General features: G+C 34.0%; 3 protein-coding genes and 1 non-coding gene across 5 annotated transcripts; 3 read left to right on the top strand and 1 right to left on the bottom strand.

Annotated features, from left to right (window-relative positions):
• The first annotated feature begins 4,142 nt into the window (after positions 1-4,142).
• LOC115704008 (high mobility group B protein 7) lies at positions 4,143-6,792 on the top strand. 2 transcript variants are annotated; one of them, XM_030631231.2, is made up of 8 exons: positions 4,143-4,502; positions 4,628-4,783; positions 5,101-5,197; positions 5,292-5,378; positions 5,866-5,928; positions 6,111-6,155; positions 6,257-6,301; positions 6,432-6,792. In XM_030631231.2, exons 1-8 carry the CDS (start codon positions 4,426-4,428, stop codon positions 6,444-6,446), a joined length of 585 nt encoding a protein of 194 aa, XP_030487091.2. In that variant the 5' UTR covers positions 4,143-4,425; the 3' UTR covers positions 6,447-6,792. The 2 variants fall into 2 exon arrangements, with proteins under 2 accessions (XP_030487091.2, XP_060960031.1); XM_061104048.1 differs by having other exon boundaries at positions 4,160-4,502; positions 6,257-6,792.
• Positions 6,793-13,295: 6,503 nt separating this feature from the next.
• LOC115707689 (5-amino-6-(5-phospho-D-ribitylamino)uracil phosphatase, chloroplastic) lies at positions 13,296-16,349 on the top strand. Its single transcript, XM_030635717.2, has 11 exons — positions 13,296-13,493; positions 13,599-13,718; positions 13,989-14,057; positions 14,205-14,309; positions 14,397-14,451; positions 14,681-14,754; positions 14,865-14,948; positions 15,040-15,180; positions 15,337-15,402; positions 15,652-15,761; positions 15,989-16,349. Exons 1-11 carry the CDS (start codon positions 13,377-13,379, stop codon positions 16,155-16,157), a joined length of 1,110 nt encoding a protein of 369 aa, XP_030491577.1. The 5' UTR covers positions 13,296-13,376; the 3' UTR covers positions 16,158-16,349.
• An 83-nt stretch (positions 16,350-16,432) lies between these two features.
• Positions 16,433-16,506, bottom strand: TRNAV-AAC (transfer RNA valine (anticodon AAC)). The gene has a single exon. It is a non-coding gene; the product is annotated as a tRNA-Val (tRNA).
• Positions 16,507-17,181: 675 nt separating this feature from the next.
• On the top strand, positions 17,182-20,508 carry LOC115706149 (uroporphyrinogen decarboxylase). Its single transcript, XM_030633687.2, has 6 exons — positions 17,182-17,458; positions 17,960-18,081; positions 18,391-18,501; positions 18,610-18,798; positions 19,253-19,378; positions 19,757-20,508. The coding sequence occupies exons 1-6, from the start codon at positions 17,311-17,313 to the stop codon at positions 20,270-20,272; spliced, it is 1,212 nt and encodes a 403-aa protein (XP_030489547.2). The 5' UTR covers positions 17,182-17,310; the 3' UTR covers positions 20,273-20,508.
• Positions 20,509-21,979: the final 1,471 nt, after the last annotated feature.

Below are 21,979 nucleotides of genomic sequence, written 5' to 3'. Positions count from 1 at the left end.
TCCAATTCCCTGCGGTTCGACCTCACTTGCGTGAGATACTACTTGATTGCGTATACTTGCGTAGCAAACATAAAATTCGTAACACAAGTCTGTTTGTATCTCAAAGTACTTAATGTGAGACATCCTTCCCGGGATACATCTTCTAAGTTGGCATTTTAAACTTAATCGGAAGGTTAAGGGAATTGATCCGTGCAATAAATGTAAACCCCTTGTCTGATTGAGTTTCAGGTACGTGAGGTTTAGGTCAGTCAGGTTTTTTATTAGGCTCTTAAGCTAATCCAATTGAGCTTTCATCCTGGATCAACTTGGCCTGTCTTTCGACTGACATGTGTCACCTATTGGTCCCCTAGAACTTCAAAGGGTACAAAGTTATCTTTGTTCTGTGAAACGTAGCTGTCCACATTGATAGGCTGATTATTATGTGAGGAGATAAATTTTTTGTCTTCATTACCTCTCCTTCGGTTCAAGTCATCGTGAAGGTCATTTCTAGGCCTGGGTCCCATCCTTTGAAAGATTGAGTCAGCCTTGGGTGTCTTGTTTGTTGGCTAGTGGACCTTGCCAGCTTGGGAGGATCTTTGTCATTTTAGGCGTTACATTGATTGCCATTATTGGGCAGGTTGCCCTGGTGGTAATCACGCCTTTGTTAACGGTTGTCATTATTGAGCCCACTTTCAGCTTCATCGTCATTCTTACAAGAGTATGACTGTCTACTCCGAGACCTTGTATGGCTTTGAGGTTGTTGCTCAGCATACTGGTTATGACCATGAACCTGGATCCTTCCATCTTGATTACACATGCCCACCTATCCCTACGATCCTCTAGCTTGTCGAGGAGGTACATCTTCTTTCCTTCTCTCAGGTCTGGGTCGGAAGTTGGTTTGATCGTTCCTTCTAAGGTAGTGATCAAGAAAAACTTGATCATCCATGGGGCGACCGATGGTTTTATCCTGGGGTTTGGAACTCAAAGGTTCGTTCTGTTGGAATTTATTTTACCGGGATCTTAGATCTACTTACAAGTATGTTGTTTAACACCCTAAATATGAACTTTCTAAAACGATAAATAAACACATATAGAGTTAAGAAAACCTTACATTGATGCAGCAGAATTAATGTCTCCTTCCACTCAGATCTCTAACCCTTGTATCCGTTTTGTCGCAGAGTATTATCAAGATCTGAGCCCGAATGTCCTTCTTCTTTGTGTATGTGATCATTCACAGTCTTCCAATCTATGATTGAGTTACCACTTGCTGTGTGTGGGCACTTACTCTATCACTAAGGTTCGAAATTTATGAAGAGAAAAGAGAGAGGGATGATTTCGGCTATAGAGAGAAAAGGGAAGGCTCAGTTTTTCTGAAGAGAGAATTTTCTGACAGAAAAGGTTATTCAAAGTTATGATTTTGACTGAGCCATCACTTTCTATTTATAGGAAACTACTAGGTTTAGGTTAGTAATTATTTGACATTAAAATAATGAAAATATCAATTTGAAAAACCACTTTAAGTGGCCGGCCATGGTGTGTAATGGGCCCCACTTAGTTTTTGCAGTTTTCACAAATTTTATTTCTATTTTCTCAAAAACGCCAATTTTCCAATTCTAACCATTTAAATGCCAAAACTAATTATTTAATAACTAAAATAGATTATTAAATAATATTATCATATAATTTAATTATTAATTAGACATATAAAGTCTATTAATAAATAAATAAACCTAGAATCTCTTTTCTTTACAATTTCGCCCCTGCTTAGTGAAAATTCATAAATCAGACATAGTCTAACTTTAGAATTATAATTGATTAATCACGAATCAATTATCGAGTCTTACAAGCAGTATAGTCTCAACTAGAATGGGGACCATGGATCTATATGCTGAGCTTTCAATAAGTGAACCGAATTTACTAGGTAAATCCATACTTATTAATTCTTCGTTGAATCCACTCTTAGAACTTAGAATTGCACTCTCAGACTTATATAGAGCATATTATATGTTTCACGATATAGATATGCTATCTCATTTAACCATTGTTATAATCTTATTGTGATCAAAGATCCTCTATATAGATGATTAACATCGAGATGGGATAATTTTACCGTTCTCACCCCTCAATGTATTTTACCCCTTAAAACACTTAGCTACCTGTAAATGATGTTTAGTGATCTAAGAATTACTCACTTAAACAAAAGCTCATCCATTTACTTTTATTTAGCTAAGCTCGAAGGGAATCATCACTTGACTTCTATACACCAGTAGAAGCTATAGATTCCATATTTATGTTCAGCACTCCCACTCAATCATACTATCATGTTCCCAAAATATACGTATCACCCTGACCCAAAAGTAGGCTTAACTAATAAATCAAAGAACATGAATAGTACTCCTGAGTTGAGCCTAAGCATATCAGGATTTAGATTCTTTTAATCTTAAGATCAACTACTGATATTGACTTGGAAAGATATGACGGTAAGTTTATAATATCTTAACTAAGTTGCAATATCGGTCCAGTCCAATGTATACTCCATACATTCGAAACTTGTATACTTTACTAATGTCCTGGAAAGAACATAACACTTACTCCAAGTGTAAGTACACATCATCGCTGATTATCACATTAGTGTAAATCTAAAACACTGATGAAACAGGGACTTAGTCTTTTGATTCATATGATCACAATCACATTCCACTGTGTTGACGATACTGTAATTGTGAATGAACATATGATCTGGACTTAACTGATTTTGTGTGTAAATGTAATAAACATATTAAACCATTAGCATGTAAAATTCATGCAAACATAAATCACTTCAAATTTCTTATATTGATAACTAATCAGATTGTAAACAGTTTTATTTAGGGCATAAAACCCAACACGTTCTGCATGGGAGATCGTACATGGTTGGACGTTCCTCCAGTCCGAATTCTAGTCATCCACTCGAGATGTAGGGACCTTTTCCTTTGTTAGTGTATTGTTTGGGGATATGGACTTCATGTCCTTCCCCCCCAATATGGATTTTATATTAGTCCTAATTTTATAGAAACATTTAAGAAAAATATTATGAAATATCTTCAGCGAATTTTTTGAATTTTTCAGGTCGCCCATTCACGTTACGCGACTTACTGGCATCGCTCGGCGCAAGGTACGTAAAATCTTGAGCCCATTCGAGTAATAATTACTTTGAGCATTTATACTTCAAATTAATTCAGCATTGTCTTGCCCAATCGATCGGTCTAGTATAACATTCTATTCAAGGTCAAATTTCCCTACTATGTGTCAGCTTGTCAAATACAACGTCATTCTTGCGAATTTTGAGATAACACCCCATTAATTGAATTGTTTATCAAGGTGGCGTTTGGTAACACTTTTTTAATTAGTTTTATGTTTTTAAAAGTGGAAAAGTAAAAATATATTTCAAAAACATGTTCTATAAAACTGTTTTTACTTTTCAATTTTATAATTAGAAATCAAAATTTTAAAAACAAAAAAAAAATCACTTTGAATATTTTTGAAACAATTTTTTTTTCTTAATCAATTTTTTGGATTACGACCAGACCGAGACCCAAATCCCCTACTTGAACCCGAATCTGACTCCGGACCTAGACCCGACTTAAATAAAATCAAAAAATAAAAATAAAAATAAACTTTACAGAACACACTTTTATTTTCTGTTTTTAAAATTGAAAAACAAAAGTGGTTACAGAACGCATTTTTGTTTTTCAACAACAAAAATTTTACTTTCATTTTATGATTAAAAAATAAAAGTGTTACCAAACCACACCTAAATTCAAAAGTGAATTATAAATTACATAATTTCACTATAAAAATTGGGAGAGCATAATCGAGTGATAATAGTTCTTGAATTAATTTATTCATGAATAAATAAATAAAATAGGCAAGAGGATTAGAGACAAAAAGGTCAAGTTCGTATCTAAATGGAGTGTCGTCTTCTTTTTTTTTTTAAAAAAAAAATTAAATTAAGTGAGGTGTCGACTATAGACGACAGCTACAAATTATTAATCAAAATTCAGCCAATCACCGATGTACACGTCGAAATAGTAGTACCTCCAACACCTCTGACGTGTCAAACTGTGATTAGCTAGATAAACATCGATTATTGGTATATTATTTTCTTCCAATATAAAATTATTGTCCGCCAATTTCTTTAGTCACAGCGGGAATGTTTTTCGGTTGTCTTTTCATTTTCACCTTAAGTAAGTAACTGGTTCCGCGCCAAACATAAAATGTGGCGCAATTTAGCTCACCAAACTGAGTATGAGTTAAAATACGCCGCTTCTAATCGAATAAAGATGTGACGTCGACCTACTGCGTATATTAGCGTTAGCGAGAGCCACTACTAGTAGTACAAGAAGAAGAAGAAGTAATATAAAAAATTTGCAGACTTGGCCGAGTAAAGCTCCAATCCATCCTGTAATGGCAGCTGCGCCAAGGACCCGCAAAAGGGTTCGAGCGATTCCTCGTGCTTCTGATGGGAGTGCCTTCCAAAATTGGTATTTTTTTTTTCAGTCATCGAAATACGTTCTCTGTTTTTCTTTTGTTGTTTGAAGAATTTGATAGCGATTGTATATTTATATACATATATATATATATATGTGTGTGTGTGTGTGTGTTGCAGCCATGCGTGTGGCGTGTCAGTGGCGATTGCTTTGGCAGATATGCATGACTGTCAAACCACCCAGAAGGTGAAAAGGTTCAAAGGCATAGGAGCGAACCCAAATGTGAAAGAAGAGTTCTTCTGGGACCAACCCAGATCGGCCTTTTGTTTTTTCATGTACATTTTCTTTGTTTCTCCATCATCTCTATCTCTTGATTGCTACAACTTTACAATATTATATCAAATGATGCTAAAAATAAAAATAAAAGCTAAAGCTTCTTTTTATCTTTTATTTATTTCTTATTTATCCCACAAAGTTTTGTTTTTCACTTTGTTAATACTTACTAGTTAGAGTTTGAAGTTTTATATTGCAGTTTGACACCAAATGAGGAATTAACTTAACTTTTAGGATCAGATATTCAGATAGTTGTATCTCCTAATATTTAAAAGCTTTTGATTGTGACATTAATTATTGGAGAAGATGTCTGTTTCAGGGAGGAGTTCAAGGAAAACAATGAAAGTAAAGGTTCAATTGATTCAATTGAGATTGATCGTAAAGGGTTTAAAACTTGGAAGAACATGTCAAAGGAGGTAATTTTTTTTTTTTCAATGAAAATCTTCTAATGCCTATTTTTATGTAATGATGAAGAGTGTTTCATCATATTTTGTTATGGTCTTTTGTTAGGAGAGGCAACCATACGTTCGTGAAGCTTGTTATGTGGACTTTGTTCACGGGAAAGCTTTGCGTAAAGAAGCATGTATAATGTCAAAGGTAAGTGGAGATATGTATTACATTTACATGTCTCTTACGCCACCTAATTCCATTTTCTCTATGCTAACATGATGCCTAATCTGGCACTTGGGTTTTCAGTAAAGTTCTTTGCCAGAGCAAATGCTCTTACCTTTTAAGTTGAATTAATGAAGACTTAGTTTAGAGGAACCATCATAAAGTTGAGTTTCCACTATGTTTTCAGCACGTTTTATCCTAATGACTGTTAATTGTAATATAGATGTAGTTATCATGAAGCCATTATTGCATCTCGATTGTACAAGTTTACTTTTATTTATTCACTTTTATTCTAAGTTTGGTGTAGTAAATGCTTGGTTGTTTGCATAACAAAGTTTATTCAAAGATAATTAGGCAGTTTTGTTTGTCATGGGACCATGTCTACTTTCAGGAGCTCAGCAGCATATGTAGTTCTCTAGTGCTCTAATATTAGTCAATTGATTATTTCCTAATATTTTGCTCTATATATCAGGGTGATGCATTCTATGAAAGCTCTAAACACTCTGATGATTCTGATGGTTGGCATACTTATAAGGTACATTACTCTCACGCTTTGATGTCTTAAATCTGAAATATTCATTTATGTGACCAAACCAAACCAAAGCCAATGCTTATGATGTGTCTTTATTTTCTACTTCATTCAATGTCACCTTGATTAATCCATTGTCTGCATGGTTTTCTCTATCTGCATTGTTCTGATGAGTTCTTCATTTGCAGAGTGAAGATGCGAAAGATCAGGCAGCAGCTGAGTCGTCTGAGCCTGTTTGTTTTCTTTGCACTACTTAGTTTTGCTATACATTCTCTAGTCTACCAATGTTAATATTTCATAACTATTTTATTATTGTTGGCAATGTAAATCACAGGATTGTTGGGAAGATTGTTCAGGTTCAGGATGGCACACTTGTGTGGTACTTTGCATCGATTAATATCTATAATATAACTCTACAAAGCCAATTTCTTTTACTGTTTAGTCTTTCTACTATGAGTTGGCTGGTATCATTTGTTTTTATTTATTGTGCTTTTCATTTGATGAAACAGCCAACTGAAGAATGATCTATTGACTCTCCCATTCAAGTTTGAAGAACTTATCTGAGGTTTCACTTTTGTTAGAAAGATTTGGGTGATGGGGCCATATCAATTTGTGAAGATGGGAAATTGAGATGGTGATAGAAGGAACTTTAGCCATCACCTATTTTATTCTCAAAAGGCAAGTCTTTTGGCTATTGTACAGTAAGAGTAGGAGTTTGGATTCTAAGAATAGATAGTTTGTTTCCTTTGTAGTGTCATGAAATGTAATTAATGTCCTTTAAATTGCTAAAAATGTTGAACATGTTGTAAGGTTGACTTCTTAATGTGGAAATTTGTATAGTTTATGACATTCCTCAAGTGTTTTGCCAAATTTGTCACTTCGTATACATTGGTTTTATTAATGTTTTAGAACTTAGATCTCTGTTTCAGATTCTGAGCAAAATGGCCTCTCTTGTGTCACTTTTCCTGAGTTGTAGTTGCTCCAAAACTCATGAGAATATGTTGTCTAATACATAAATAATATGTTCATTCATACTTGAGGCCATATTAGTTGAATAAAAGAAGGAAGAAAGGGACTTTTTTTTCTGTCTCTAGGAATCTGAAGGCATCGAATGAGAATATGAATGTTATAGGCTTAAATGATTCGTTTTTGGATTATTTATAACGAGTATTAGAATGGAAGTCAAGAAATGACCATTTCTTTTTCTTATTTCTCTAAGGTACATGTTAGTGGTCTCCATCCACATAGAGTTCACAAAAAATTGTAATTTATTATTTATTATTATTATTATCATTTTTCTTTTTGCTGCAAATTATTATCATGTAGGAGGATGTTTGATTAACAACAAAGTAAAACCATAAGACGAAATTGACACTTAGCTTAAGAATCAACTTACTTACCTAATTTGCTACTAGTGGAATAGTTACTCTATGATAGGCCATTCTCTAATCTCTCCTCTTTATACCTTATTTGCAAAGAAAAATGCTTTGGAACTGAACTAATTAGCATTGGATCATATTCGTAAAAAATATTATATTATTTGTAGAGCCACACTTACAAGTTGACTGTTAAATTTAAGGAATTGGTCTTATATTATTCCTCAATTTAGTTGCCCACCCACTCTTCTATTTAGTATTTATGTTTTCCCACTCGTATGAAAATTAGCACAAACTATTTTATCATTAAATAATGAGAAATATTATATATATTAAACAATAAATATTTGGTATACTAAAAAACAGCCTGACATACAAATCTAAAAAGTTCAATTATAACAATTAAAGCCCACCAAACACCGTTAGTGGTTGAATTTCTTAAATGTTAATTGTACCTAGGGGTGTTCATCCGATCCAATCCGCACTTTTTTGGTCAAACAACATCCAATCCGCACTAAGTGCGGATTTCATATTTTGGATCCAATCCGATCCGCATAAGAGTTTAAATCCAATCCAATCCAATCCGCAATAGTGCGGATTGGATCGGTTATTTTAGATCGGTTATTTTTTTAATAATAAATTAATTAATATTTCATAAAAAAAAAATTAAATAAAGACTATTGTTTCTTAATCTCCAATAATAATTTATTTCCATCTCTATATATACAAATTAAACCAATATACATATATATATCAATATATATATACTTATCTTTAGATTTACACTAAAATATATATGTATATAATTACTAAAATAAATAAGCTAGTATATATATATTTAAACTTTTATGTGTACGTGTCTATGTGAATAAGAATTATTTTTCTTGTATTTTTTATTACAAAATAAATAAAATGCACCAACTCAATATATTACTAAAAAAGATTAAGAAATTAGAAATTTGTGTCTTTTTTTAATTAATATATATTCAATAGTATAATTTTTAAAAAATATATATAATTAAGTGCGGATTGGATTGGATCGGTTACTTTTTGAGGTCAAACAACATCCAATCCGCACAAGTGCGGATTTTAGATTTTTCAATCCAATCCAATCCGCACAAGTGCGGATATCCGCATTTTGCGGATTGGATTGGATTGGATCGTGCGGATTGGATTGGATCGGATACTTTGTGAACACCCCTAATTGTACCTTAATGGCTTTCAATTCATATATGTAAAACGAATAAAAAAATGGTAATTAAAGAAAAAGAAAAGAGGAGTTTATTGATGTGATATTTTATAATAGTTAATTTTTTTAATATTAAAATACATTAATAATAATATACTATCTTTTATGCTTGGCATTTTGAGTTACTTCTTATCGTACAACTAATAACAATATACGAGCTTAATACCTTAACCATATTAAAATACACCCACATATAATAATACTACTTTTTATAACACTTACCACTTTAAAATACTCTTTTATCAATTTAGAGAAAAAAATGTGTAATCTGAAACTTCAACAAAGTCTTAGCCGGGAATATGGATATAGGCCTTGATAACCAAGATTTGACTTTAGTAGATAACTTAGATATGGAACACACTAATGATTTTTTGCAAAAAAACTTAATTGGCGCGGGTTCTGGTTCGCAAGCCCGCCAAGGATTATGAATGTTCTAAGTTGGAATTACTGTGGGTTTGGGAACCTATAGACTTTTCAATTCTTTAAAGAGATTGTATCTCAAAAGTGGCCCAAGTTTTTTTTTTTTTTTTTTTTTTTTTTGTGAAACAAAGTGCTTGAAGAATAGAGTGGATTGGGTAGAAAGGGATTCGAGCTTTGAGGGGAAGTTTTGTGTTGAGGCCCAAGGAAGAGAGGGTGGGCTAGCTCTTTTTTGGAAAGAATAAGATGGGGGTCGCATAACAGGGTACTCCCAAAACCACATAGACTTTGTGGTCACTACGGAAGGACATCCAATTTGGAGACTTACTAGTTTTTATGGGGGAAATTTGATTTTCTATACTTAGAAAATCAAAAAAAATTTTCCCTAAACCAAAAATTTAAAACCTAAAAAAACTATTCCTTTTTTTTCAAAACCCCAAAAATACCCCCCTCACAATATTCACTCTCTCTGCATCATCTCTCTCTCCCTCTATCTCACCCCAACCGCCCACCCTCACCCGAACCACCCTCACCCACCCACGTCAACCCCAACGCCGATCACCACCCTCACCCCCGTCGACCACGACCCCAACCCCTCCGACCCCAACCCCAACCCGAAAGAGCAACCCCAGTCTCTGCAACTTTTTTTTTTTTTTTTTCTGCGATTTGAGAGAGGGAAGAAGACGGAGGTCAGATGGTCGGACCTTGGGGGTCCGATGGGTCCGACCATCGGACCCATCGGACCCCCAAGGTCCGACCGGTTGTTTTTAATTTTTTTTTTTGCGATTTTGGAGAGAGAGGAAGAAAGAGGTCCGATGGTCGGACCTTCGGGTCCGATGGGTCCGACCATCGGACCCATCGGACCCGAAGGTCCGACCGGCTTTTAATTTTTTTTTTTTTTTTTTTTTCCCGCGATTTGAGAGAGAGGGAAGAGAGAGGTCCGATGGTCGGACCTTGGGGTCCGATGGGTCCGATTGGTCGGACCCCATCGGACCCCATGGTCCGACCATCGGACCTGGGGTGTGGGATTATTGGGACCGGCTAGATAGAGAGAGAAAGAGAGATAGTTTTAGTTTGGGGGTATTTTTGGGGTTTTGAAAAAAAAGGTATAGTTTTTTTAGGGTTTAAATTATTGGTTTAGAAATCAAATTTTTTGATTTTCTAAGTATAGAAAATCAAATTTCCCTTTTATGGTGAACCGAGAAGAGATTTGCACTTTCAAACATGGAATTTACTCCATGAGCTTCATGATCTTTCCTCCTTACCTTGGTGCATTATTGGGGATCTCAATAATGTTAGCAGGAAAGGTGATAAAAAAGGCGGTAATCAATATCCAAGAAGTTTAATTGAAGGCTTTCAACAGGCTCTCTTAGACTGTGATATGGTTGATTTAGATTTGGTGAGATACTCATATATGGAAAGTTCCTATCAAAAGTAGGGAAAGAGCTTCTTATTAAAATAGTGGCACAAGATTTTCCAAGTTATGCCATGAGTGTCTTTCTTCTTCCTCTTGATGTTAGTCGTGATATGGAGCAACACATGGCGAAGTTTTGGTGAAAAACTACTAATACTAAAGAGAAGGGCATTCATTGGATGTCTTGGGATACGTTGTGTATGCATAACAACGTTGGGGGTATGAGTTTTTATAGCCTCAAAGATCATAATATAGCGCTTCTTGTTAGGCCTTTCTATCTTATTTCAAAAAATTTCAAAGCTCGATACTACACCCATAGCTCCTATCTTTCAGCTGAATTGAGGAACAATCTAAGTTTTGTTTGGCAGAGTATTTGGGAGGCTCAAAGCATTATCGATCAGGGTGTTCGTTGGCAAGTGAGAGATGGTAAAAACTTAGCTGCAAGGGGAACTGTGGCTGCCTTTGGAGGATAACTCGTACATTACATCTACTCACCCTGCTCTCGATTCTGCTATGGTCCATAATTTGATGGTGCTGAGTAAAGGTCTGCTCCAAATGAGAACAATATCAAGATTAATGTTGATGTTGCTCTATTCGAAAGGGGAAATAACTACGATATTTGGTTAGTAGCAAGAGACCACCATGGTTTTCTAGTGGAATGCAAAACTGATTACTTCTTGGGGGCTACAACTCTTGAAATGGCTGAAGCAATTGGTGTCCGCTAAGGCTTGAGCTGTCTTAAAGAATATAATTGGCAGCGAGTGGTCATCGAAACTGATTGTTTAACGGTGGTTCAAGCTCTCTATAGTTCAATTTAAATGATCTCTTTGTTCGGATAAATTGTTGTGAAAAATTATATACGCAAGTATACGCAGCCAAACAAATAATAAAGTGATAAGTAAGATCGTCTCCACAGGGATTGCAAACAAAGTTTGATGTAAAACCAACTAATTACAACTTAAAGTAAGAGTAAATAACATGAAAATGGTCGAGCAATGATTCAAAATTAAAATGACATGAGTTAAACTTGCTAAAATTAATACTACTGCTGTTGAAAAAATTTCTTGCAAGATAAAAAAGGCAATATGGTAAAAATGGCTTGAATAGCCAATTCCTTCTAGTCAGGTTTTTTTCCCAGGTGTTACAACATCGGTTCAGCATTACTCCAGCATTCTGCACAGAGATAACAAAAATTCCTCTAGGCTTGTGAGAATTTTCCAACTCTCACAATTTTAAGTCTACCACTTAGCTCAATATATTCCTATATCAAACCAGCAAACAGAACACTATTCAAACATTAATTTTATAAGTTATGCAAGGTAAATGAAATATTCCTATTCCACTTACATAGAAAAACCTAAATCTAGGTTTTTCACTTGCTCCATTTAAGTTGAACTACTAGATCTAGCCCTTCTAGTACAAGATCTAGCTTAGCAAATTGTTATTCGTGGCCAAGAAACAACAATCCAATAAAATGAAACTCACTTGAATGAACAAAGGCAAAAATGCTAAAGTAAGCTTAAAAATTAATCATACCCGACATAGAAGTTCATAGCCATTCAAGCCTCAAAAGTCTAGCTCATATTCAAATCAAAAAATAACATTTCAATTCGAAATAGTTTAACCATGGCTGCTGCCTCTTTTTAGTTCAACAAGTTTCTTCTAATTGCTAAGTACAAACACAAAGAAAAGAGAAGAGAAAGAACAATATTAAGAGAAGGTAAAAGAAAATTCAAACGCAAAAGGTTGGTCCCCCTCTCTTCTTTCTTATGCTGTGTACTTTCTGCAATTACTCCTCTTCAAAAAATGGCAGCTGCTGCTCACGTAATGGAGGTTGATGATGGTGTACTTCCTTTTTCTCTTCTTTTAGGTGTTGAGTTTTTAGGGTACAAAATTCATACGCCAAAATATAAGCCCAAACTTTTCCATTTTGGCCCACTAGGTTTAGTCCATTTTCTTCCACAACAGCCAGTTGGAGTGTTTTGAGTGACTGGGCCGAATTTGCTAAGGTGTATAAGTGAAACTCGTGTTTCCATGTCACTGCCAGGATGCTGAATTCGCTTCAGCATTGCTTCAGCAATCTGCTCCAATTTCAGCTTGTGTTCCTTTTCTTCCTTGCTTCATTTTCTTTTTCCTATCAATTTGATTCTTCATTTTTCAACAACAAACAAGCACAATTAATTGAAAAAACACACCCAACAATATCAATATTTACAAGACTTAAAAGTTAGCTTACTAAATAGAAAATAACACTAAAACTAACTAAAATTAAGCAAACAAACACATTTTCACTGCTCTTCTCACAATACTTTTAGTTTAAATGCATAAAAAATAACTCTATACCATAGAGTTATCACAAATTGTCACTGAATGTAAACAATTATTTTTTGAGTTGAAAAATATTTTCGTTATTTTTGTTAAACAATTAACTAATGTGGTAGCTCACAATTTTATACCAACTTCTATATTATTTCTTGATTGTCGTTTCGATATAAAATCTGTTCCTTTCGAGTTGTTACATTATTTGGTAACAAATTTTATTGGTTAATAATAATTTATTTTTTATTAAAAAAATCATTAATTATTAATTTATATTTCTAAAATTTTAAATTAATTAAAATGTAATGTTGATATTTAGTAGTGAATGTTATATTCAAATTTATTAAATTTAATGTATAACACCAATATTTAAAACAACAATATATACTACCCTTAAGATGTTAGCCTTGAAATCTGTGAAACTTTAGGCAATTGTGTTAAAGTTGCCATACTACCATAAAGGAGGAAAACGACAGTGATTCATATGGTAGATGAGATAAAACGCAGCGCCGCAGGATCACGTGTAATTTCACTTTCACACATTATCTCACACGCGTTCCTATCCTATATTATTAATTACTAATATTTTTAACAAAAATTAAATAAATAAAAAAATTGACATCCAAAACGGAAGTAGCTCCTTCCTTCTAGGTATTGCGACCTTCTAATTTTCTCTCTAATGGACTGCGCTTGCAGCAATTTCAGAGCTTTTTCTTCTCTTCTTCTTCCTTCTCCATCCTCTTCTTTCTTATCACTCTCTTCTTCTTCGTCTTTCCCTTCCAAGTTCAGATTTTCGGTATGCCTTTCTCTTCTCTCGCTCTTTCATTTTGTACGTTTGTTTGTTTTGTCGTTTCATCGATATAACTCGGTTTACTTGATTGCTTCGAACCTTTTATAACAGAGACTAAAGCGTTCCGACCTGATTAAGCAGCATCTGGTGATCAGAAACGCTTGTGGGTTCGACGGAAATGGCTCTGCTGATGGCTTTCCCAACATGCCCAACAAGCTTTTCATCCAAGAGGTTCGTTTTTCTCTTGCCCCTTTTTATATATTTGATTGGTTGTTGTAGAAATGGATGCTTCGGAATAGAGGAATAGAGGTTTAGAAATTTCAAGTTTAACTTCTGGGGTTTCCATAATTTGCGTTATTTTTCAGTAATAATTGGTGGACTATGTGACATACAAGAATTTCAATAAAAAGCTTCAGTTCTTTGTTATTTCATTTTTTTTTCTGTACACTGAATTTGGGAATGATAGTTTTGATTATTATTTAATTTTCTTTTGCTTCTCAGGCTATTGGAGCTGAATATGGGGAAGGTTTTGAGACTTTTAGACAAGATGGACCTCTTAAGATGGATGTGGTAAGGCTTTTGTTTTCTTTTCCTTTAACTGGTATGGTAATTTTATTCATTTTATTATGTTTCCCTTCGAATTTTATTTAATATTGCTTGCTGCAACAAGTGGCAGAGAATAGTCTCTTAGTTGTGTCATTTTTTTTTCTCAAATAGGATTTTTTGAATGAAAAGTTGCAAGAAGGTTTTCTTCAACGTATACGCTATGCTATGAAGCCAGATGAAGCTTATGGTCTTATCTTTTCATTTGACAATGTCGTGGTAAATTTCCAAATTTGGCGTTCTATTTGAGAGATTGTATATCTCCTGAGCTTTCACCCATTTAATTCCTTGTATAATGTGTTTTAGGCGGATACTCGGGCTTTGAAGTTGGCCGCATGGAAGCAGCTTGCCTCAGAAGAAGGTATGCTTCAAAAAATTTCTTTTAGACTAGCTCATGTGATGGGATTTCTGATCAGTGTCTGAAGCAGTTGTTAGATTAGGCATTTGTAATAAAATTGTATCTTTTATAAGATGAGATTTCAGTCGATACGAAATTATATAGTTCAGGTCTTACTAAGAGTTAGGTTTAATTTCTCATAATCTGATGACACATACCTTATTGTCTCTTAAAAAAAATGATTATTGTGCAGGTAAAGAAATTCCTGATGATAGTGAATTGCAAAAAGTGATGCTATCTGCTGGTGCTGATCATGTGTTGAATAAGGTTTCAACATCGTTCTTATGTTCATGCAAACTATTTAATTTATTGACTTTCTTTTGTTTTTATTTTTTCATTTTCTTGAGTGTCCCTCATAAGTCTCTGAAAATTGTCAGCTTTTATTGTGGGATGAAGCTGAAAGTGAGATGGATAGACTGAGTTTGAGATTTTCAGAGTTATATTACGAAAATCTTTTGAGGGTAAGAACTATATGTGGTCTATAGTTTTAATCATGTGTTTTTCAATTAGAATTGGCTATTAAAATATTATTTTTCTTCCTCTTTTCCTTAGCTTGACAGACCTATAGAGGGCCTCAAAGAATGGCTTGATGCTGTATCCACTGCTAGAATTCCTTGTGCTTTAGTGTCAAGTCTTGATAGGAAAAGCATGGTTGAAACTGTAGATCGAATGGGGCTTCAAAAGTACTTTCAGGTTGGTGATCTATAAAGATGTGAAATAATTTTTTCAGTGTACATATTCCGCAATAGGTTTTTCTATCACTACATTAACATTGTTTTAGATAATACAAATGCTTTATTCCACTGAGCTGCCTCAGCTGAGCTGACTACCATTCAACTTCTTTGACAGGCAATTGTGACAGAGGAGGATGGCATGGAATCCATAGCTCATAGATTCCTTTCGGCAGCTGTGAAGGTATTGTCCTTGGCACCTAATGATGAATTTAAATATATGCCTATCACATAATATTGAGTAGTTCCCTCTACTGAAATGGTATATTCTTCCTTTTCTAAAGAATCAAAATTGTGTTATAATGTGCAACACATATTCTACAATACGGATGGCCATGCATTACACAGAGAAACTAATAAGAACAGTAATTTTATAGCTTATCAATTATCCTGCTAATGTTTCTGTTTTTTAAACTTATTTTATAACCTGCAGCTGGACCGAAAACCATCTAAGTGTGTAGTGTTTGCGGATGATCCAAGAGGCATAACTGCTGCCCACAATTGTACCATGATGGCTGTTGCATTAATCGGCGCTTACCCTGCGTGAGTAATCTTGAATTAACAAAACAATTTCAATCTAGGGTAGTTGCTTTTTTAAAAATATATATATTTCTCATTTAGCTTTGTTTAATAAGTTGTGATCATAGTTTTAAGTCATTATCTGGTAGAGTTCAGGAGATGTGATAAGAGCAAATCGGGTATATCAAAACAATGATTGTTTAGTTGTTTTCTTAGGTTGCTCATGAGTTGAATGCTGCTGTCATTTACAGGTATGATCTAGAACAGGCTGATCTTGCAGTAGCTAGTTTCAATGAACTTTCAGTGATCAACCTAAGGAGATTATTTGCCAATAAGGGGGCCACTTTCATGGACCTTCAAAAACAAATAGTTGAGAAATCTCCACCTAAAAGGAAGCTGACTATTGATACCCTTTTCTGATTCTTTTTCTTTAGTATCTCTCTCTCTCTCTCTCTCTACCCCTTGTAATCCTAGTTGTTGATCTTCATTTTTATTCTCTTTTCCTTAATTATTTATAGTTAATTCTTCAATTTTAGCTGTATGCGTTTACCAAATTAGATGTATACAATTCTTATTGTCAGTGATTGAAAGAAGTAAAAAAAGGTTAAAGTATTACAAGTTACAACTACTAATTATATTATTATAAAAGTTCTCAAATAAGTTCACCTTGTCTTCTTTTACTAAAAAAAAACAGTTGGCGTCGCCCGGACTCGAACCGGAGACCTTCAGTGTGTTAGACTGACGTGATAACCAACTACACCACGACACCTTTTGGTTCTTTAATTTGTAATTACCATTAAAACCTTATTAAAACAACACATCATAGTTGCATTCACTAAAATTAGGTAATTTACTGAAAAAAGATGAGTGCGTGAGTGAATTAGTTATACTTTGTGATAGGGGAATGCTAATTAACTCCATATTACAATCTCTTAGTTAATTTCTACCTTCAAAATCATATGTTGAAATATTTTTTAAATTTTTTTTTCATAGCGGTATTTGTTATAATTATAGTATCATTCCTGTAAATTTTTGAAAAATTCCAAATAGTTTACAGTACTGAAAGTAGAGTTCTTGATATTCCAGTTTACCACACGCGTTTAAAAAACTTCAAATGTATTTTCGGTACTGTAAATTATTTGAAATTTTTCAAAAATTTACAGGGATGATGTTGTAAGCAAAACGAACACTTTTGTGAAAAAAAAAAATTGAAAAAAAGATATTCCAATATGTGTTTTTGAATATAAAAATTGACTAAAAAATGTAACAGAAAGTTGACGGTAACCATTCTCATTGTGATATGGTCAAGTCAATCTAATGGAATGAAAACAAAATATTATTTTTAATTGTACAAAAAGTGGGCCTAGTGTGGCATACATTGTGCTGAGGTGGCGAAAATCAGTGGGTTTGGTGAAATCCAGAAACGAGATTTGCATTCATTTTTCTTATCTTTTTTATTATCATCGTTTTTTTGTTTTGTTTTCTGTTCTTCCATAGATAATTTCTTTCTTCGACTCTTTCTTCTACTTCAACCTCTTCACCTTTTGAAAATCTCTCAGACTAGGACTGAGAGATGTTAAAGCTTCAAATTCCCAATTCTCCGTCCAACATGTCCTGTTTGTACAGTTATAACTCCATACCCACTTTCTCTGTTCTCTCTTCGCCTTCCTGTACAAGATCCAGATTCACTTCCAAGCCCCGAATCAACTGTACCCTCGGAGGTAATTTTCTCTTCTTTCCATTTCCCTTGTTTTTTTTAAGTTTGTCGAGTTATTTGGTTCCAACGATTAAGTTTGCATGTTGAAGATTGGAGTGTATCTTTTCTTACTTAAAAAATTGTGTCTTTGTTATAAATATTGTTTGCTTATAATTTGGGATTCATTTGGTAACAAACAGCGGGAATTTATGGTGATAATGAATATTCCGAGTTTTAAAATTGCTATTATATTGGTTTGGTTAGCTGCATTTGACAATTTTGAAGTTAATTGATAATGTTTTTCTGTTTTCGTCTTGAAATTCTTCTCTGGTGGTCATCTCACTCAGACTATCATGTTGTTTAGTTTCCCATTTCAAGAGCCACAATATCTATTCTGGGTGTTTTTTGTTACGTTTGTTAAGGTAGAGGTCAACGGTCTTTTTCATATGAAGTAATGTGCATGTAATTAACTACTGTTGAAGTTATTAATTTGAGAGTTCTAATACATGCTAACCCCTCCATTCAGGGACTGTGGCAGAACCTAAAGTTACATCTGTGGCAGAGCCACTATTGCTTAACGCTGTTCGTGGGGAAGATGTTGAAAGGCCCCCAGTTTGGCTAATGAGGCAAGCAGGGAGGTACATGAAGGCAGGTCTTTATTAACTTTATTCACTTCCCTCAGTTCTTTTTTTGCTTATGAACCTTGTTTTGAAGAAATTATTGTACAAGTAATGAAAGCACCTGAGCTAAAAACCAATCTAGTTAAAGATTTTCCATTTACTGTGTAAAAGAAACCCGCTGATAAGACTAATACACATTGTGGTTAGTTGGTTCTCTTAACTTAGTGTGTGTCCTTATACTGTCTTTAAAAAGAATGAGCAGGCAATGTTTCATTGATTCCAATAATGAGTTTTAATCATTCGTCTAACCTATTTTGGATATTTGATATTTGAACAGAGTTATCAAACTCTCTGCGAGAAGCATCCTTCATTTCGGGAAAGATCAGAGAATGTTGATCTTGTGGTGGAAATTTCATTACAGCCTTGGAAGGTTTTCAAACCTGATGGGGTAAGTTGTCTTTCTGGCATCCATCTTGTTACAATTCTATGATTAGCAAATTAAATTTAGCTAATTGGTTATCTTCTAGTTCTGACATTGTCTATCATATTGTCACAGGTTATTTTGTTCTCAGACATTTTAACCCCTCTTTCTGGGATGAACATACCATTTGACATTGTGAAGGGTAAGGGTCCTATCATATTCGATCCACTACGCACAGCTGAGGATGTTGATCAAGTAAGAGAGTTCGTTCCAGAAGATTCAGTTCCATATGTTGGAGAAGCACTAACAATTTTGCGGAAAGAGGTTTGGCTCAGTTTGTTTGACTCTTGTAATTTTCATTGATTGCTTCATCGGTAGAAAAGTTTATTAGTTTAACTATATTCACAGAGTCAATTATTCCTAAATCGAAGGAGTCAGTTATTATCTATTGCTTCGTGTACCATGTATGAATTAGAGGAGGAAAATTTAGTAAGCAAGTTTGAGAGGAATTTTGTTGCTTGTTGGGTTCTTTTTTTCTTATTAATATTTTTATTTTTATGGATATGAATAAGGCTGTAAATATGGAAAAAACTAAGTAGTTTATGTGTGATATAAATGGCTGCTGCTTTAAAAGCAATGTTTTTGGAAAACTTGCTTTAGAACCTTTATAATATGTAATAGTATCAGTATAGACAGTAAGAAGATTTAGTGTTACTTCTTATGGTATATGTATCTTTACATCATTTGGCATACTCACATTATATCCTTACTTTTCCAGGTAGATAATGAGGCTGCAGTGCTTGGTTTTGTTGGAGCTCCTTTCACCTTGGCATCATACGTAGTTGAAGGAGGTTCATCAAAGCATTTCACAAAAATTAAGAGATTAGCGTTCTCTCAGCCCAAGGTAATTTGTGCATCTACTGAATGAGTAAGATCACTCATTGACCGGTTAGGAATTGACTAGACTAGTGTCTTAGTGGTACCCATGTATGTTACTTGGTGTTGATTGCCTAGTGGTTGCTATATTGTATTATAAGTCATTTAGCTATTATTAATTGCCATTTTAGAATTGTTTTCTTATCCACCATACTCATTGGCTTTGACTTTGTAGCTACAATCTATTACTAGACCACCACTTATCTATGATATACTTGAGCTCTATGAGAATAGTTTTACGCTCCAATTTCAACGTACATTGCACCCCTAGTATATTAATTAGTGTTCCCATTTTAGTCCAAAGGTTCTGCCATTTACTTATTTGTACATCTGATTTCTTGTTCAGGTACTTCATGCATTACTTCAGAAATTCGCTTCTTCCATGGCAAAATATGTTCAGTATCAAGCTGATAATGGAGCTCAAGCTGTTCAGATCTTTGATTCATGGGCCACAGAACTAAGTCCTGTAGATTTTGAGGAATTCAGTCTTCCATACTTGAAGCAGATTGTCGACACTGTGAAACAAACACATCCAAACCTTCCCCTTATCCTTTATGCAAGTGGCTCCGGTGGGTTGCTTGAGAGATTGGCTTTGACTGGTGTAGATGTTGTTAGCTTGGATTGGACGGTTGATATGGCTGAAGGTAGGAAGCGATTAGGATCAAATATAGCCGTACAGGGTAATATTGATCCTGGTGTTCTTTTTGGTTCCAAAGAATTCATCACTGACCGAATAAATGATACCGTGAAGAAAGCTGGTAGAGGAAAACATATTTTGAATCTTGGTCATGGAATTGTAGTAGGTACACCTGAAGAGAATGTAGCTCATTTCTTTGAGGTTGCTAAGAACCTCAGATACTAAAAAAACATGTCCAAGATTAGTTTCTTTACAACTTCTAGTTCAATTTTCAACTCTTGATTAATGTTTGCTTCTTAACCTTATTGCAAAAAGAGGTACGATAATTGGGCCTCTTATAACTTGAGGTTTCTAGGTGAAGATCATTTTTTTAACAGGTGAGTTTAGCAGCTTCACTGCAAGTGTAATTAACCATCAGAAACTTAATAAGCTAATAATTACAGTTACACTTGTGTTTTTGAGTTTGGATTTTCAATCTTTGAGTGAGCACCATTGTTTATACCTTTCGAAAACCTTTGCGAATCGTAAGCCTCACAGAAATGGATCTGATCAGGACAGAAGTGAATAATTTTATTTATTTTAAAAACATAAAATTCATAGTAATCTTTTTGTTATAAAAGCACAATATTTGTGATCAGTTACAAATTACTCGTAAAGGAATCTCAAGAAGAAAAGAAAAAAATAGTTTTTGCAGACAAATACCTTTTTCTAATCAATTGCATTGCATTTTAACATATCTAAATAAAGAATCTATTAAGCTCCTAAGTCTGCTTGAAATTGACAACTTTAGTTCGATATGTTACCAAATCACTACTTTTAACATATCTCTATATATATATATAAATATATATAGTTATTTATATATGTTTAAACTACTGAGTTTCCTTTTAGGTAGGTAGGATTGCATCCTCTATTTCAAGATATTACACAAGGAAAATAAAAATTAAAGCTTCATGGGGCATGCATTCTCTATTTCTAGTTCGAGGGTGTACGTACGTATGTGTTTATTCAATGTCACCAAAATTATTATATCTAAAAATTAACCTTCCTAAGCAATGAATTTGAAGCCCACTTTATTGATAAATAATCAAGATAAGGACCTTCCAACATTAACTTTTAATTAATAAAGTGAAGTGAGATAAATCGAAGGTACCTTAGAAAACTACATAAACATAAATTTTAAAAAGTAACTTTGATTTTGTATCTATATTCGGCTTTGTTAGGAGAAAAGTGTATTTCCAAAAAAAATAAATATGAAAACGTTATTGAAAAGTACATCATGCATCTGATTTTGTCCCTTTATTTCTTGTGTAAAAATAAAGCAAGAGCAAAATAAGGGATTTCTGAAAAATTTGCCAAACTTACTATTTAAAATATTAAAATTTACAAAATAATTTCATTTAATTTACTCTAAGTGATTATGATGGTCCTCATGATCGTTTTGCGGTCATAATAGTCGTTTATATGGTCCCACAATGTAACTCATGATCATTTTTAGGGAAATTTGCGGCAAAAGTCCTTAAAAAGTTCAGTTTGATACAGATAAGTCCCCAACCTCCAAAAATAGCGGCAATAGTCCTCAAGGTCATGTTTTTTATTTGTCCGTTGGTCTCCAAGTTAACAGATCCGTTAAACCCATTTCAAATGCCACGTGTGAAAATATTATTGGTGGCTGTTATTATTTTAATTTAAAAAAATAAAAATAAATAAATAATTTCTTTTTCTTTTTCTTTTTCTTTTTCTTTTTCTTTTTCTTCTTCGTCTGCTTCTTATTCTTCTTCTTCAACCTATAATCGAACACCACCCTCCTCCTCATAACTTCTGATTTCGGTCCTAATCTGAAACAGAGGCTGACTTTGGATAATGATGGAAATTTGAGGATCTATGGTTTCGATCCAGATCTGAGGGAGTGGACTGAGGTTTTGCACGCGA

This window comes from Cannabis sativa, chromosome 1, assembly GCF_029168945.1.
Source record: "Cannabis sativa cultivar Pink pepper isolate KNU-18-1 chromosome 1, ASM2916894v1, whole genome shotgun sequence".
In the NCBI taxonomy this organism is placed as follows: domain Eukaryota; kingdom Viridiplantae; phylum Streptophyta; class Magnoliopsida; order Rosales; family Cannabaceae; genus Cannabis; species Cannabis sativa.
This window is presented reverse-complemented; position numbering and strand designations above follow the sequence as displayed.

What these genes read in the sequence shown, in the direction of transcription:
- LOC115704008 (XM_061104048.1), top strand. Translation starts at nt 4,426, where the DNA reads ATGGCAGCTGCGCCAAGGACCCGCAAAAGGGTTCGAGCGATTCCTCGT. An exon ending in GGGAGTGCCTTCCAAAATTG is followed by an intron (nt 4,503 to 4,627) that starts GTATTTTTTTTT and finishes TGTGTGTTGCAG; the next exon opens with CCATGCGTGTGGCGTGTCAG. An exon ending in ATGGTTGGCATACTTATAAG is followed by an intron (nt 5,929 to 6,110) that starts GTACATTACTCT and finishes CTTCATTTGCAG; the next exon opens with AGTGAAGATGCGAAAGATCA.
- LOC115707689 (XM_030635717.2), top strand. Translation starts at nt 13,377, where the DNA reads ATGGACTGCGCTTGCAGCAATTTCAGAGCTTTTTCTTCTCTTCTTCTT. An exon ending in CTGATCATGTGTTGAATAAG is followed by an intron (nt 14,755 to 14,864) that starts GTTTCAACATCG and finishes GAAAATTGTCAG; the next exon opens with CTTTTATTGTGGGATGAAGC. An exon ending in TTAATCGGCGCTTACCCTGC is followed by an intron (nt 15,762 to 15,988) that starts GTGAGTAATCTT and finishes TGTCATTTACAG; the next exon opens with GTATGATCTAGAACAGGCTG.
- LOC115706149 (XM_030633687.2), top strand. Translation starts at nt 17,311, where the DNA reads ATGTTAAAGCTTCAAATTCCCAATTCTCCGTCCAACATGTCCTGTTTG. An exon ending in AATCAACTGTACCCTCGGAG is followed by an intron (nt 17,459 to 17,959) that starts GTAATTTTCTCT and finishes CCCTCCATTCAG; the next exon opens with GGACTGTGGCAGAACCTAAA. An exon ending in AGGTTTTCAAACCTGATGGG is followed by an intron (nt 18,502 to 18,609) that starts GTAAGTTGTCTT and finishes ATATTGTCACAG; the next exon opens with GTTATTTTGTTCTCAGACAT.